Genomic DNA, 17796 nt, shown 5'->3' with positions numbered 1-17796 from the left:
TTTTTTTGAAACAGTAAATATTATTAACCACTAGCCGGTGTAAGTAGCACTAAAAAATGTTAAACCAAATCGTTAACTTTTTTAAGGATAACTAAATCATTAAAAATGAAATGAAGTTATTAATTATTAAAAATTAAAATATTTGGTGTTTTTTTAAGAACAAAACTTTTTCCTTTAAAAAAAAAAAAAAGAACAATATTTTTGTTGTTTTTTTTTAAGTATCAAAATTTTTGTTGTTATTACCGACTACTGATGTATTTGGATTACAGCTGTCAGTAGGAATATTCCTTAAGATTTACGATAGAGAGAGAAAGCAGCTGCATAGAAAGTTAGAGAGAGAGAGAGAAACAGAGTTGAAGACGGTGTAAGCGAGAGAGAGTCGCAATTGAAGTCAAATCACAAAACACATACCAAAGCGGTTAACTCTTCCTCCGATCTGAACGATGCCTTCCCGTAGAAGAACGCTCTTGAAAGTCATCATTCTCGGTGACAGCGGGTTCGTCTCTCGAACTCTTCAATTCTAGGGTTTTCCGATAATCATAATTATCATATTCTACAGATCTTATACAATTTTGTTTCCTTCTGCTTATTTTTATTCTTTGATATCTTTGTTTGAACTCAATTATTGATTTGCAAGCTTAAAATTGGATCTTAGTTTGTCATTTTTCTTATTCTTGTTTGGATCACGAGAATTATACTATAAGTAACTTAATTTATAGGTGAATTTCTTATTCTTGTTTAGATCACAAGAATCATATCTAGACATGGCACTAACACTTGAACACCGTTGATAATTTGTGAAAATGACATAATTCAACGTAATTACATGCGTCATGTATGTAATTACAAGCGTCATGTACTGACACGCGTCTGTCAGACATGCGGGACATTGTATCCGACAGTGACACATGTTGGGCACTGGACACACGTCCGTTCAGAAGTGTCAGTGCTACAGAGTATCTCGAGTAGCTTAATGCATAGGTGAATTTTTCTTGTAATTGTTTGGATCACAAGAATCATATCTAAAGTAACTTAATTTATAGAATTGTTTGGATACTTTCAACCATGTTAATGTTAAGTTGATTTATGAGTTGAATTATTTGTTGTATCTACTAGTTTTTTTTTTCTTCTTCTTAACATGGTAGTGTTTTTGATGATTTGCAGGGTGGGGAAGACGTCCTTGATGAATCAGTATCCTTCGATTTTTGTATAGGAAGTCAGTATTACGTACAGTGTTGTTAATTAGCGAATATACCGGAGCTATAGCACTATTGCGTAGCGGGATTTAAACAAATCGCTATTGTTCCACAATACACTATTTAGTACAAAATATCGTGACATAGCGGCTATGGCGGTGCCATAACACTTTTGCATAGCGGAATTTGAACAAATCGCTATTTTCTGCGATCTGTAATTGACAACACCGATTCTATATTTGTTTTCAATTTTCACTGCAATTTTCTAAGGTTTTAGTATTGTATAGGTTTATGCTTTAAAAATATGCGGTCTTTGTGTTTCTCTTAACCTATATATTTTAGATATGTGAATAAGAAGTTTAGTAATCAGTACAAGGCAACCATTGGAGCTGACTTCTTAACCAAAGAAGTGCAATTTGAAGATAGGCTTTTCACCTTACAGGTTTGTGAATGGTGCTTCCTTGTGCTTAATTTGATTTTGAGATGCTTGAAAATGGCTTCATGACCAAGCCTTGTAAATGATAGGCCAGATTTACAAATTACCAAACCCTTTTTGTTTTGAATGTTTATCTTTCTGATATTACTAGATGGTTTATGGCGTAATTTGATCCATGTATCCAACCCCATTTAGTTGGAAAAGGCTTGGCTGTTGTTGCTGTTTTATTGCATAGATGTTTTAGATTGTGCATCATGTTACATACTGATTTTATTGAAGAATTCGTAGGTGAACCTCTTAACTGAAGGTTGAACATGTTTGTTGGTACTGTGTTATCAGCCTGTTGTGTACATTAAACACGCCTAGTAGTTCATTGGATTAAGTTTGTTACTTATTGCTCATTTTGATGCTAGAACCCCTGCATCCTAAAGTGTATTGCATTATTTGAAAACGGGCTTGTGTATGGGTTTTGGGAAGTGAATGACGATGTTTCCTGTCGTTTTTGAGAAATTGTTTACTATATTTTGACGATTGTCTTGGCACATGACTTTGAAATGTAACACACTATAACCAAACCGTTAGTTTGCACATATATGTAATGTGGCTTTTGTTAGTCTTAACATTGAGCATCTCTGATATATAGATTGAATCTAATGGGGAAGAGAACTAAATCTATCTAAATGATAACTATATTTCTTATGATTAATAGCCAAGTTTTTCCGTTGCACTCTGAAGAGCCTTTTTCGGTTTAGGATTGTTAGGCTGCTTAATTTTTTGGACAGTACACTTTGGTGGGGTATAAATTTTAGCATATTACCGTCACGCTCTTTCAGTATTAGACATCCATGTTTTGTTTCTTGTGGAAATCATATTTGTGCTTGTTCTACATCTCGTAATTATCTTCCTGTTTTTATTGATAATTTTAAGTTAAAATGGTAAAAGTTTTCTTTGCTTTTGTTTTAATTTTTAGCATTCTAAATCTTGCAGATTTGGGATACAGCTGGCCAGGAGAGATTCCAAAGCCTAGGAGTTGCTTTCTATCGTGGGGCTGATTGCTGTGTTCTTGTATATGATGTTAATTCAATGAAATCATTTGACAATCTTAACAACTGGAGGGAGGAATTTCTGATTCAAGTATGCTTATGCTTCTCTCTCTCTCTCTCTTCATAATTTTTCAATTTTATTTATCATCTCAAGCAATGTAGAAGAATTTCATAACTTCTGAACTTTGTGATCACTTCATCAGGCAAATCCTTCCGATCCAGAGAATTTTCCTTTTGTTGTTATAGGAAACAAGATCGACATTGATGGTGGGAACAGTAGAGTGGTATGTTTTTCCTCCCCTTTTCTATCTAACATGTTTCTTTTATTTCTTCAAAAGCTTGCATGCACCAGATACATTCATGAAAAACCTAAATATGTACTGCTAAACAGATTAACACACATAAGTTCTTGTGCACAGGTTTCAGAAAAGAAGGCTCGGGCATGGTGTGCAGCAAAAGGAAATATCCCATATTTTGAGACATCTGCCAAAGAAGGTATTAATGTCGAAGAAGCATTCCAAACCATAGCAAAGGATGCCCTGAAAAGTGGGGAAGAGGAAGAATTGTAAGTTCTTAAGCATGTGTATCTCTTACTTAATAGATGTGAACATACTTCATAAAAAATGCATTAAGTTAGGTATATCTGATTGTGAGCATATTTTGGTCCTACTAGTGTTTTAGTTCACTATATCCACGTCTCTTGGAAAAAATGCATATAGGATTGATGTTTAATGATGGAGACATACATGAACCATTTGCCATGTTATGATGAAAAGATTGATATGTTGGTTTGTCTTATATAATAGTGGCGTGCAAAGAAATTTCAGTGTGTATTTCAGTTGCAGTATTATTTGATAGTTACCCATAGATTATGAATCTTTCTGTTATTTGATAATGGGATAATTTAATTACTCCAATGTTATTGATGTTATGTTTTGGGATTTGTTCTCCATGTGGAAATTCGTGCTTGTTGAAGATACCTGCCAGACACAATTGATGTTGGAAACAGCAATCAGCCAAGGTCATCAGGATGTGAGTGCTGAACATATAGATAGATTCTTCTCAATACAAATAAAGTATATTATTTTAAAATCACTTTGGCATGTCTAGCCGTTGCTGTCTATGAGGTTTCATTGTACATTTGTGTTTGATCAAGAAACAAACTGTTTTAGTGCGATTTGTTGGTGCTTGTTTGGTTTGTGTTTATCGATAATTTTCTTAGTTCTCCTTGTATGCTATTCCAACATTGTGAAAAAAAACAGCAAAGGATCATTCTGAAGTTATTTCATTGCTTATTTTTCTTTCCCATACAAAAATTATTTTGTACACTTATTTTGTACACTGATTTTTTTTATCACTCAATAAACTTGAGAGCAAACCATGTTGGTTGTGGTAATGCTGAGTTTCAGTTATGAAAACCAGTGTTGTCAAATATCGGTCATGGGCCATGGTGGATACTGGATATTGGTGGCAGGTTTTTGGCTTTTCGCCATGGCCAATTTTGTGAAAGATGGTGGCGCTGTGGCCCATATTTGGATATGGCTGTTCCATACAAATGGCTTGTATGGCGGGTTTTTGGCTCTCCGTCATCCATAACACTGATAACTATTTAAAACAGTTCAAGATTTGCTAGTCAGTAATATTGTATTGTGTTATAGTTAATTTGATTTGGTTGAAGTAATGTTACAGGGAAGGTTGTGATTCTCGTGGGAAGAAAAGAAAATAAATAAAAGTCGTCAAGACTTCTACGAAGGTTAACTATAAATTGCCATGTAACGGAAAAATGGATTTTCAAGGATTAACCGAGAAATTTCATACTCAAATACGTAGAACTTAATGAATGAACGAACGAATGAGCTCAGGTGTTGAAGGGATGTAAAAAATGTTGAAGTTCCATAGGGAAGAGAAGTTTTGTGAAATACGAGTTGCCTTCATTAAATATAATTGGCCTTGCTATATAGCTAAGGCAATTACAAAGTCAATCATTGGAATGTTCTAGATCCCTTCTTATGAAATACTGCTAGCATATAACCCTTATACGAGTTGCCTTCATTAAATATAATTGGCCTTGCTATATAGCTAAGGCAATTACAAAGTCATTCATTGGAATGTTCTAGATCCCTTCTTATGAAATACTACTAGCATATAACCCTTAATTAAAGAGTGAATAATAGTACAAGGTGTTTTGCAAAGCTTTAGTTCGAGATCATATGACGCATTTTTGAAATCTATAATTTTTTATGCTATAGAGTGGAGGAAATCTTGGAAGCCCTCTGAAGCTGAAACAACCCAGTTCCTCCTTTTCGGTATTATGAGATTTTTTTCCAAAATCACGAGCATATACGCTTCACAAAAGATTTCCTTGTATTTGCCTTTAAGATCCCCTTTGTTGTCATGATTAAACCACTCCTCTTTTATTTCAAATATATCACAATGTTTAGCAATGAGATGTTCAAATCCTAATGGTACCTCGAAAACCATTGTCACTTCCATCACTATAATTTGAGTCCCCTTGTACTTCATTCCACAGTCTTAAGTAAAATGTTCACAACATTACCTCTTGCCATCTTATCTGCCACTTCTGATAAATGCATCTTCATCAACCCTATGCACCTTGAGTGATAACTAGCAGGACAACCATCACAAGTCACAACAAAGCAAGGTCCCACTTACTCCATAGAGGAGACATCAATATCCATATGTCAAAATAATCTCCATAATTTTCAGGGCATTTCACAGCTTTAGATTCTGAAATGATCTGCATAGTTTTCTCATCCGTGCAACCACCGATACTCCCATTTCTGGCTGGAAGAATATCCACACTTGGACCAAAACCCATAGTTTTGCACCACCCGAAAGTAGGAATATGTAGTCATTGTATAAAGCATAAAAAATTCAACTACTACTAAAAGACATAGTGACAAGAGAGTTTACTACAAAATGAGAGCGTCTTCCATGAACGGATAAAGAGTAGCTAGCATTTTTTTCTTGCAATTCGGAATACTCCTGTAGCATGCGTAGCTTCAAAGCTTTGATCTCCATATTTTCAATTTCCACGAGATTGTGTGTCACATCTATCATGAGCGCCGCGTTGAGGCTCGTGATAGCAATGGAACAGAGAAATTTATTTTCAGTGGTTAATCGAGAAATTATGCACTCAAATGTAGGAAACTCAATAAGTGAATGAGCTTTGGAGTTGAAGAGTAACTTTAAAAATGCTAGAGAGAATTTCATGGAAAATAAGATAAGTTTTGTAAAATACAGTATGGGTTGCCTTCCTTCAAGATAATTGACCTAACTATACAGCTAATATAGTTATAAAGTGATCAATATGAATATTTTAGAACTCTTTCCACTCACATATGACACATCACCAAAACAAATAGCATACCAGAGATAAAATGTTACCACATCATAAACAATTTGCATACCAGAGATAAAATGTTACCACATCATAAACAATTGTGACAAATTGTTTATGTTAAACCATGGCGTGGAAATTTGGCTACTGTTATATAACGATTTTTTTTTTAAACGGCAAAATATTATTAACCATCAAGCCCGTGCAAGAAGCATTAATAAGCTCGGGTGGAGAAAAAAATACACACAAGGGGAAATCGGTTGCCATACAAACAACGGCTCGAACAAAAACCCCTTAAAAAAACCACCCCTAAACAATGAAGAACAAACCACAAGAGTAATGATGCAGGCATATACATATGACAAACCACATGCATACCCCTGCGCAACACCAAAGTCTAAAACAACTGCTAAGAAACCAAAAGGAGGCACCCACGCAAAACAAAAACACTCCAAACAAGCAGCCCAGCAAGCATGAATAAACCAAAAGAAACCCACAAGCTGCAGCCAACACCCATAGCAAAGCTATGCCCACCCCCAACAGCCAAAGAAAAGCTTCCCGATCCGTCCAGCAAGAGAGCAGCAGCCGCAGAAGCTCCAACAGCAGCAACCAGGCTGCGCATCAGGCAGACAGCAGCACGCAGCACAAGCACAGCAAACCAACCAAAAACCGGAATAGGCAAGCAGAAAAACAGCAACCAAAATGCAGGAACACCTGCGCAAGAACCTGTCAAAGCACACAGACCACATTAGCAGCAGAAAACAGTCCATAGAACTACTTCCACAACTGACCCCTATATCTCATCAAGCAATTGTAGGGACTCCACTCCCACTCATAAAACAAACAAGCCGAGACGCTGAACCTTCCCAATGTTATTTGAATACTCATTTTGGGACAACTAATCATACAAGACAATGAGAATATTGACATGGAAACAAAAAATAGTTTGAAATGATTAAAAAAACGAAAATGGCTTTGCATAAAAAGTTGTTCGTTAAGTTGTCCCAAAATTATTGTCAATATATCATTTGTCATATAATGCGTCGGTGTAACCATCTCATCTTTCACCCCCGATAGCAATGGATAAATCAAAATTTCATTTATTTTATCCCGTCCACACCAGTCATATAATTGGTCTATTTCTACGCGTAACTTCTTCCTGAAAGTTTCGTAACAACTAGCACTACTTTTTCAAGATTAGGCTTTATCAAGTTTTCACAATTTTTGCTCGCAGTTAGTTTAGGTTGAGATCCTTAAGGTACCTGATTAAGTTAGGCAAATAGGTGTGAAGATCATGCTTCGTAATATCCGACTACGGTGACATCGTACTATGGAAAAAATAAATTTTAGTCCCAACATTATGCTATAAAAAAAAAAGTCTAAATCGACCAGGCCAGGCCATCTTTGAAAAGTAAATAGAAACTAGCTAAAGTATGTGCATTTCATAATATTTGGTCTGCTGGAGTTGATTTTGGTGTACACAAATCAGCAAAAATATATGCTTAAAGCAAAAAAATAATAGATTTAATCTCCATCCTTCATATAGCAATCAAGAACGAAATTGGATGCAGGGCCTCCTAAATATGAAATGACAGACATCAATAAACAGATCTATCTGTTAAAGATCGCTGAAAACTCCAGTAGCGATGGGGATTGGGGCTTGATGAGCATACTTTGGGGACTGCAGGTGTACATTTTGCACAACTATTTACTGGTTTCAAGATAAATAACCTCAAAAATTTAAGAAAACCAATCGCTCTACTACAATCTTAAATATATATCAATAGAATTCCATCCTCTCATCTCCGGCTGCTCGGGAAAAGATTAGCTTCCAGTGCACTAACTGGTCACGATTCCCATTACTTGTCAATTGAAGTTAGTCCTAACCAGCACTTGACCTTTGAAAGAATTGACTGGATCAAACAATAATAATAGGTTAATAATGCAAGTTAACCAGTACATATAACAAGCATTTAAACTGGTGCTAAAATAAAAAATATTTTTTCTGTAGACAGGTCTCTCGTTTTAAAGTTAATATTGAACAAGTTTCAAGCAGGTCCTCTGTCTTTATCACATTTCGTTATCGAAACACCAAATGTTTTGTAGGTAAGAAATTAAAAATAACCAAATAAAGCCTTAGGGGAGTAAATTTAAAATACTGATCAGTATTGTAAAGGGAAACCAAATAATCTTTCGAGATATAAAATAAAGATGGAAGAGGAGTCCATTTTATTGTAACCCATGAAATTCTCCTATTAGCCACGGATAAGTACTGTTTCTACACAAAAGAGAAGGTACTCTATTAGTGTCCATCCACTAATTTCAGTTCTCACACATCATACTTGATAAAAAAAAGTGATTTTTAATTTTTATGTAAGAATGGGGAGTTGAAGGCAATGTCGGGGCCCAAAAGGAAAAGGAGCAGAGCATTTATAAAAAGCCAAAACCAGTTGAAAATAAAGTCAAATCACAAATCACTGACTTCCATCATGCAAAATGGTCAGTCATGTATACTCAAGTTGAAATATGTAATGTTTTCATCCATGAACTTGCTAAACATTCTCAGCATGTATGCAGTATATTTAGTTTTCTTCCTTGGCATGTCCTTGTTATTTTGCTTATTTATTTTATTTTAGCCAGACTACTTTAATTCAAACAATATCTGATATCATATGAAATGTATTATCAGAATTTCTATCAATGAAAGCTACAAAAAAATGAAAATATGTACTCACATTGTCAAAACGATGGCAGGTGATCCATAAATAAGAAGGCATGAACTTTTTCCATATCTACTTTATATTATTCTGTCCCAACAGAAGAAAGGTTTTCCTGGCTGGATGGCCGAACTGAACTTCCTGATGCAGTTGCAGACATTAATGGGTTTGGAAGGGTAGTAGCTGCAGTGCTCCCAGGTCTAGAAATAAGTGGCCCTTGAGGATTCATGTTGAATTGCGGTCTTTGGAGTGAGTTTGCAAAATTCATAGGAATTCTATTGGTTGGTATGGATGGTGGTACACCTCTGGATGAGGAAGCTGGTACACCAAGGCGGGATGAAATTATCATAGCACGTTCATGGTAAAGCTTATGCCGCGACCGATCTAAAAGCTCCTTTACTCTCATCACCAAATGTTCCATATCATTGAAGAAAGCCAATTTTGTTTCCAACTTATGCAACTGCAAGTTGATGGAATTTACAAAGAAAGTCAAAGCAACGTAACATATAAATACAATGCAGTGAGAGCTTTACCAGGCCACAAGATTACCTGCTTTTCTATCAACGCTGAAGTAAGTTCTCGGATTTGATCTTCTTCTTGATTTGCTAGAACTTTTGCCTTCACTGCTGCTGCTGCTAATGTAGAAACAGCTGCACGTTTCACTTTCTCAAAGCTGCTATCCTGTTTAGTCTTTGAACCGTCATTTTTCACTTCCATACCATTTCCTGCACAATCTTCAACTGCCCCTGCAACAAAGGTTTTATTCATTTTTGTGGACTAGAATTGTATTATGACAGACTCCTCAATACCGAGTTAGACATTCTTCTAGTATATTCCTTAATGAATGTCATGAATAACATCACTCCTTTTTTGTGTATGTAAGTGTGTATGAGAGAGAGAGAGAGAGAGAGAGAGAGACCTGCAATTGCACCATTTTCAGCACCCACACTCGATTTAATTGGATGTGAAGATGGCATCATATCTACATCCTTTTGTGTCTCATTATCTTGGGAAGATGTTAGTGGCTGGGAGTCAATCTTTGATGGCAAGGAATTAGAAACTACATCAACATCCATTGCAGAGTCTGTAGTTTTTTGAGACTCAGAGACTGCATTTGTAGGTAGCTGTTTTTGAGGCTTGCTCGTATCTGAGGGCATAGAATCAGACACCATGTCATCAGACTTTGGTGTCTCTGCTGGCTTTGGTAGCTCCACTGGTAAATTGGATTTAATTGATTGTTGAATTTCATTCTTTTCAGATGGATGAGAATCAGACACACTTCCTTCTTTTTGTTCCTTTATAGGATGGCCAGGTTCTTCATTTGAAGTTCCCTCTTGAACCTCCTCAGAACTAGGTGGAATTTCAGCTTTGGTTATTGAACCACCTGAATTATGCAGAGTACCCTGAGCTTGATCATTGGGTGCCTTTGAAATGCTGGGATCATCACAGTTGTCAAGCTCACTCTCATGATTATTCATTGCTTCCCCCTTTGAAGAAATTGGTTTTTCTGAGATTCCACCATCTGTAGAAGCCTGATGTATCTTGCCTTCTGAAGCATCACTTGCAATCTTTGTTTTCTGGTGATCTTTTTCTAAATCTTTATCATCTAACATCGCTGCATCCTGTTGTACATTTTTGTCAGTCTGATCTCCCTCACTTTTAGAATCCCTACGATCCATTTAGACACAACATTGTAAGTCCAAATAAGTCAACAATTGGACTAGTTACAGGACAACCAGAAATGCAAACTCTTCATATAAATCACGTACCTCTCAGAAGTAGCAGTTTCCTTCTTATCATCTGGTGGATCTTCTAGAACAAAGCAACACCTTGAAGCAATCTCAGTGCTAGGAGCATTTCCAGACAAGGATTTTATGTAGTTATGAGCTGAAGCAACAGCCAGATCAGAACCTACCAACTGTGCAAGGAAAGCTGCCTGCAGAATAGCAACAAGAGATTACATCAGCAAGACTACAATATTTAATTCAAAATTATTGTTCTGAAGAAAGAAGTCTTCCAATATATAATTCGGATTACATAACTGTAGCCATACCCCAAAAAAATGCTACTGTTCTTAACCTAACCCTTTAACTTACCAATGCCATGACAGGATTACCCACTTCAGCAAATGAAGATGGGCCTTCAGGTTCAGGAGAATAACCAACAGCTGCAAATGCTTCCTTAAGAGCATTTAAAACACAGTCATCACCTACTTCCTCGCCCAATTTTACTTTATTATCATCTTCTAATTTAGGAGTTCCCTCACTAGTTTTCTCATCACTACCATCTTGTAACTTTGGAGTCTCCTCTTGATTATCTTTCACTTTGACATCTTCAATCTGAGAAGTTTCATCATGGCCTTTGATGCTATCACTAATGTCATTCTCAATAACTTCTGAAGCATCTTTAGCTTTATCTTCATCCATAGACAAATTGTTGTTTGTTGCAGCTGGATCTGCAGTTTCTTTGGAACCAGCATCAACATCATCATCACAGTCAACAAAGGCATCCTCAATTGGCATTTGAACAAAATGTAATATGCACTGAGCTTTTGATTTTGTTCCAACATGTTCTGCAATTTCAGTCCAATTTTCTTTATAGAGTTCTAATGCTTCAAGGAGCAGAAGTGTCTCCTGATCAGTCCACTTTCCACTACTAACCCCTGCAGCTTCAGCTGGTTCCATGAGTATAAAATCCAATGGAGACATGCCGGTGCCAAATTTTCTATTATTGAAGCAGTCCGTACATAGATCAAAATCTGCCTGTCAGATGCATAACAGAATTGAGAACATATACACCATGAAGTAGAGAAACAAATTGAATTGCCGTGAATTTCCAACATTCTTTATGGTTCACTAATATTTGAAAAGCATTCAAAAATTAACTTCAGCTATTTCAATTCTCTAGAAAAAATCCTTTTTGGTTTGCACAAAATATGTATTTTTTGAAAGGTCGTCTATTTTAATTCAGATATGATTCTAAACAGATATTGTACCATAAAGTCACAAATGCAATTAACACAAAATGTTCTTTTGGGGCATGGTAGTTAATAGCGGATAGCGGCGCGTAGCGGCCGACCCCAAAAATGCTATAGCGGGATAGCGCCTAGCGCTATGACCGCTATTTCATATAACTTTTTGGACAAATTATATAAATAATACTATAAACTTCTCTCAAAAAATTTTTTTTTTTTTGAGAGAAGATGCTTTTTAGGGTACAGATCTGATGCTTTTGAGAGAAGATTTAATGAAGAGAGGAAGTTTTTTGAGAGAGCAGATGCGTACAAATCTGAAAGGCGCCGTAAAGAATGAAAGAAGAGAGAAACTGAAGTTATTAATTAGGGTTTGACAAAAATGACAAAAATACCCTTGTTTTTTATTTAAAACCAAGGAGAATCTTGTATTTTCACGTAAAATGAAATAGCGGTGCAAGAGTGCAAAACCGCTATGCAGTGTTGCGGCCGCTATTGCGCCGCTATCTCATAACGCTACGCCTTGGCTTATTGCATAGCGGTCCTGGACCGCACCGCACCGCGCGGCCGCTATTGGCCGCTATAGCGCCGCTATTAACTACTATGTTTTGGGGGACATCATGAATAGAAGTTACCTAATAAGATTCCTAGAATCCAAACAAGCTAATAATTTACTTCCTTGATGGAGGGAATTCCACTAAAAACACAATAATCAATAGTCATAAAATTCAGCATAAGTGTATGTGAGACCTTGATTTTAGAAGAAAAAAATGGACCTGTTGAACAAGCAAATAAGGTGCATGGAGCAAGGGATTGTGTACAGTCTTGGTTTCAAAAGAATGAAAACATACCGACTGAATTATCAAGGTGCATTCCTTGAGTTCCTTTTTAGCTTATTTTCCTTGTCAATTTCATCGACAAGAATACATGAAAGAAAAGCAAAAAATAAAATAATAATGAATCATTGAATCATACAAAGATTCACGTCTGTTCCGCATGCTTTTCCGCCATTTGTGATTCATCACATGATAAGAATTGTTGGATTACCAAAGCGTATCAAATTGTGCAATTCTAATAACTATGGTTAACAACTTTTCTAAGAACAGTTTGGGAAGGCATATCATTTGAGTAGTATACAAGGGATGACATGGCATTTGAGTAGTCTAGAAAGTGTACATCTCAGTTTTACGGTCTGGATTTGAACAATGGGCCTATTTTTAACCTACGGGCCACCTTTTTTTTCCTATACGTTTTTCTGCTAGTGATAGTGTTAAAATCCATAATGGGCCAATCTATGAAGCCCCAATACCCGACATGATATGGATACGATATGATACTGATACCAGAAATTTTTCAAAATTCCCAATACGATATGGCCTCGATACGTTATTAAAAAAATAAATTTAAAAATAAACAGTATAAGTGCACAATGTATAAACATAACTTAAAATGATAATAAACAAACATTCACATAAATGAAAATGATCAAAACAAGTGACAACTAGATATTTTTTCCGCACAAGTTAGAATATAGCTAAACATGATCAGTACCATCCAAAGAGAACATCATTAGTACTATCAAAAAAGAACATCATTGTCTAATGTTGACTACTTAATAGTTAACAGTTAACATTAATTGAGATTGAAAACAAACAATTTTTTCCCAATTAGAGAGAAGAGAACAAGATATTAAGGGGAGAAGAACAGAAGAAACATAGCATTAGAGAGGAGAAACGGAGTAGAACACACCGGAGGTGTTGATAAAGGCAATCGACGCTGCAGGTGTTGAGATTGAGGCAATTGGTGGTAATGGTTAGAAGAGGGAATAGCTATCGCTCGGTGTCGGTGGTGACGAGAAACTCTATTTTTTTGGGGTTAGAAGAGACAATCTTTTTTTGATAGTGTTACCCATCTTTATGTATCTGTATTTATTATTCTTTTATTATTCTTTTTTAAAAGGAAATATGTAAGACAAAAGTGTCAGTGCCGGAGTATAAGTTAGCTGTATCAGACACGTATCGGTCATTTTTTTCAAAAAAGTAAATATTAATTGCCCGATACTTTTCCGATACGTGTATCGGTGTCAGACATGCTTCGGACACGATTTTTCACCATTTTTGGAGTATCGGGGCATCACAGGGGCCAATTAATTGGACAGATGTGAGTTGCCCACCTAAACAAATCGTAAAAAACAAAATTCAAATTTAACTGAATTAAAAATACTCTAACATGTTCTAATAAACAAAAAATCAAATTATTTAAATACATATATAATATAAATTCCATAAAATGAATCTTTTAATGCAACTTATTTAATGTATTTTATAGTATTAATTATTAAAAAATTAATTTTATAATAGCGGCTTTCCCGCTCGGCGCCGCTGCGGCACTGCCTGAGAACATAGAAGTTAAATAAGCATATTTAAGGTCATATCAAGTCTTTAACACATCACTAGTTATGCACTTCAATGACTTATTCAGTTCAGATAACAACCTGCTTCTGGCAGTGGTAACGTTTGCGAGAACAATCACCAGAACAAGAGTTGCAATGGTACTCAAGCATCTCAACTGCCGGGCCCTCTTGTTTCACCAACTCTTCAGCAATCGCTGGCTCTGGAAACAAGCCCGAGGTCATTGCAGGAGTTATTAGGCCAGTCTTCTGAACAACAGGCGGGCATGATTGAAGAGTTTCAAAGTGATATAGTTTTTCAAGCAAGGAATTCTTTTCTGCTTCCCCATCGTCGCCGGTGCTTGCCACAGCAGAATCCGTTGAAGGGAACGGGTGGAAGTTAATTAAACCCCAATAGTCAAGAAACTCCATTATCTCTTGCCTAGCATCCGAATCCCCAATATCAAGCTCTGATAAATCTTTCAACTCAATTTGTATGTTTGGATTTGAATGAAACTTCTTCATTATCCAATTCCGTATCTCCATGTATTTATCAGGAGTCCGATTTTCAGATATTCCATTAAAGAAAGAAGGCATCATACGTTTCTCAATTGAATGTATATCTGACCACGAAAACCAACCTGAAATTCAATTCCAAATATAAGATTGAATCATTCAAGAATGAAGCTTTTGACATCCGCTTCAAAACTTAATATATACTTATTACAGTTAAATATCAAAAAATAAAAAAATCAACCACTAACATATTGTTGGACAACATAAGCATGACACTTAAAACTATATGATAAAACATAACAATCATCTTCAGCATACTCTGCTCCTAGTAGTAAAGATGATAGTATTGTAATGTTTCTTCTTTTATGGACTTGAGGAAGTTTAAAAAACTAAACACAAATACAAGAACAATAATCGTGTGAGTAAAGCTCTATTACTAAGGTGGCAAAAACAAAGAAAGGGAATTCACAAGGAAACATAAAGCATGAAGTCACATTGTCATCAACTATGTTGCAAAGTAAAATTAGGTCAGCCAGGTCTAATACATTCTAGAATTCAGAACAACAGCGTACAATTCCTGGCATCGACCCTTCTCTTTTTCAAATACTACACAATTGTAAATTAATATACAACCTAAAGTTTTCAAGCAAGTAAATATACTTGGTGTAACCTGGTTTAAGCCTTTTCAGCGGTTACATCGCGTCCAACAGAAGCTAGGATTTCTGGCTTATCAAAACAAGGTGAATCCGACAATGGGGCGCGAAATTCGCGCGAAACCAAACAGACTATAAATTTTGAACAATTGTATAATTGGAAAGAAAAGCAAATTGCAAAAATGCAAAAACCACAGAATCCATCATATACAAAAATTCAGCTTAAACACTATAACCCAGAGCTAACAACAATCACATAAACTATTCATTCACATCAACAACAAAAAGAAAAACACTGAATTTAAGTCCAAAAACAAAACGCAATCAAATTAGGGTTCTGAAATAAGGAAGATCAGATCCTAACTAACCACAATGAGTAGGAACAACATGAGCATTCGCATCACGAGATCTAATAGCTTTGAATTCCGCTTCAATTTCAGCTTCCATACTCTCCCACTCACTCTCCTTCTTCTTAAGCTGCTCCGCCGCCACAACCAACGCCTGCGTCTGTGGAGCATGTTTCACCGCGGCGGGAGCAGAAGCAGAACCACCAGCGGTCGAAGAATTCGCGGCGGCGGAGGAATTGTTAGGGATTTGACGAGCCCTAGTTAAGGGACCGTTATGCGGAGGAGGATGATGAAGAGGTGACGCTTTCTCGCGAGTAATGCGTTTGGAAGAGGTTGAAGAGGAATTGGAGGCGTTGAGGGAACCGGATTTTCGTTTGTTTCCTCCGGCACGGCGGCGAGATGGTGTTGGTTCTGGCGCCGGAGTGTCGACCGTGGATGGAGGACGTTTTTCCTCCATCGTGAGAGATTTTAGAGAAACAAATGAAATGAAAATGAAATTGTTGAAATTTAAGTGCTTTTTGTTTTCCAACTCTACTTAACTCAACTCAACTATTGTGCCTTTGCTTACAAACATGTTCCTCACTTCCATAATCACTTTGGGTAAGGTATATAGAGACACATCTCGATTCAGTTGGTAATAAGTTGATTTGTTTATACACGGAAATAGATTCAACTCTTACCACTAACGTAAAAACTTTGGTAAATAATGTGTAAGTACTTTGTCGCTGCATTACGAGTTTTAAAGTCTGTCATGATCGTAATGGATCTTTGAGATCGACTCACTTTGCTTTTTATCATCGAGATAAAATCCGAGATCGACTCGCTTAACTTTTTATTATCGAGATAAAATCACTTCCGATAAGGTTGAAGTCGTACAGAATGCAACGAAGTAAAATGTAATAGGTTTTTCTTAGCTATGGCGTTTCAGATTATACTATACTATATAATTTTTATCATTCGGCTGATATCACATATATTGAAATAGAATAAAATAGTTGATTTTTAAAAATTGAATGTTATTTCATTTCATTCTACCATACACTCTTTTCACCGAACCGAAACGACATGTATCAAATATGTTGTCGTTCGCTCCATTTTACTTCGGTTTAAGAGTAAAGATCTGTTGTGATACTCATATAAAATGTTTGATCTAGGTTGCATGGGTGTTTGTAGTTTAGTTTTGATCGATTTTGAAACAAAAAGTGATCCAATTCAAAAATTTAAATAAGATGTAGTTCAGTTTGGATTGTTTCTACACAATAATCTCATTCAATTCAATATGATAAAATGTGATAATATTGAGAATTAAAGTTAGTATTAATAGAGTTATCCAAAAAAAAAGTTAGTATTAATAGCTAATTTTTGTGTGATTGTGGAACACAAAATGTCTTAATTGTCGAGTTATGGAGTATATTCTTTGTTTGTCAAATGGCTATAGAAATGCAGCTGACTCGTGTTTAACCTAGAATCTGGCTTAGTTCAAGTCGTCAATATGACTCTCAGCCTAGTAGCTTCACCACTGAAACAACATTATCAAAATGTATCATGCAAATGGAAAGACTACAAAAAGTACTACATTCTTGATCGTGAAATATTGATTGCATGTTAAACCCTGTTAATTGCGTGAAAGTGCCATACTCCAAATTCGGAAGACTAAGTGTTTTATCAAACTCTCTTGGTGAAAAAAAAATGTGAATAAAAGATATCACCAAATTGAATTGAGTCTACAAATCTAAGAAAAAGGGAGAGTTCTTACTCTCTCTAAATATCTCAATTCTGAAATCCATAATTTGAACCGATGTTCCTTCATCTTAACACTCCTATAAAATAAAATATTTAATTGATTTATCCAAAAGGTTTTACTTCAATTGATTTTGATTATTCATTAGGTAATAGGATTCCCACGAAGCATCCGTGGTTGAATGGTTAAAGCGCTCAACTCATAATTGGTGAAGTCGTAGGTTCAATTCCTACGGGATGCACGCCAATAGAGTCATACCTCCCATAAAGTCGATTTTTGTTCAAGAATGAATTAATCGAAACTGCAAAGCTCATTTTCAAAAATTCATTAAATTAATGAATTACTCCTTGTTCTGTTTTAGGATTTGACAACTAATTTCACTTCGCTTGCTGCTTATGCAACTAATTTTTCTTGTTTGTTGAATAA

General features: G+C 35.8%; 2 protein-coding genes across 2 annotated transcripts; one reads left to right on the top strand and one right to left on the bottom strand.

Annotated features, from left to right (window-relative positions):
• The first annotated feature begins 321 nt into the window (after window positions 1-321).
• On the top strand, window positions 322-3991 carry LOC146931018 (ras-related protein Rab7). The gene is made up of 7 exons (XM_085702514.1): window positions 322-496; window positions 1165-1191; window positions 1539-1638; window positions 2620-2766; window positions 2879-2959; window positions 3095-3240; window positions 3652-3991. Exons 1-7 carry the CDS (start codon window positions 444-446, stop codon window positions 3716-3718), a joined length of 621 nt encoding a protein of 206 aa, XP_085558640.1. The 5' UTR covers window positions 322-443; the 3' UTR covers window positions 3719-3991.
• A 3448-nt stretch (window positions 3992-7439) lies between these two features.
• CHB3 (DNA-binding family protein) lies at window positions 7440-16138 on the bottom strand. The gene is made up of 8 exons (XM_085702513.1): window positions 15651-16138; window positions 14219-14754; window positions 10850-11515; window positions 10523-10689; window positions 9673-10421; window positions 9303-9499; window positions 8772-9213; window positions 7440-7949 (listed from the first exon to the last, which is right to left on the bottom strand). The coding sequence occupies exons 1-7, from the start codon at window positions 16084-16086 to the stop codon at window positions 8839-8841; spliced, it is 3126 nt and encodes a 1041-aa protein (XP_085558639.1). The 5' UTR covers window positions 16087-16138; the 3' UTR covers window positions 7440-7949; window positions 8772-8838.
• Window positions 16139-17796: the final 1658 nt, after the last annotated feature.

Source organism: Medicago sativa, chromosome 4 (assembly GCF_051527215.1).
Source record: "Medicago sativa cultivar Bolivia chromosome 4, Bolivia_mono, whole genome shotgun sequence".
NCBI lineage: Eukaryota > Viridiplantae > Streptophyta > Magnoliopsida > Fabales > Fabaceae > Medicago > Medicago sativa.
This window is presented reverse-complemented; position numbering and strand designations above follow the sequence as displayed.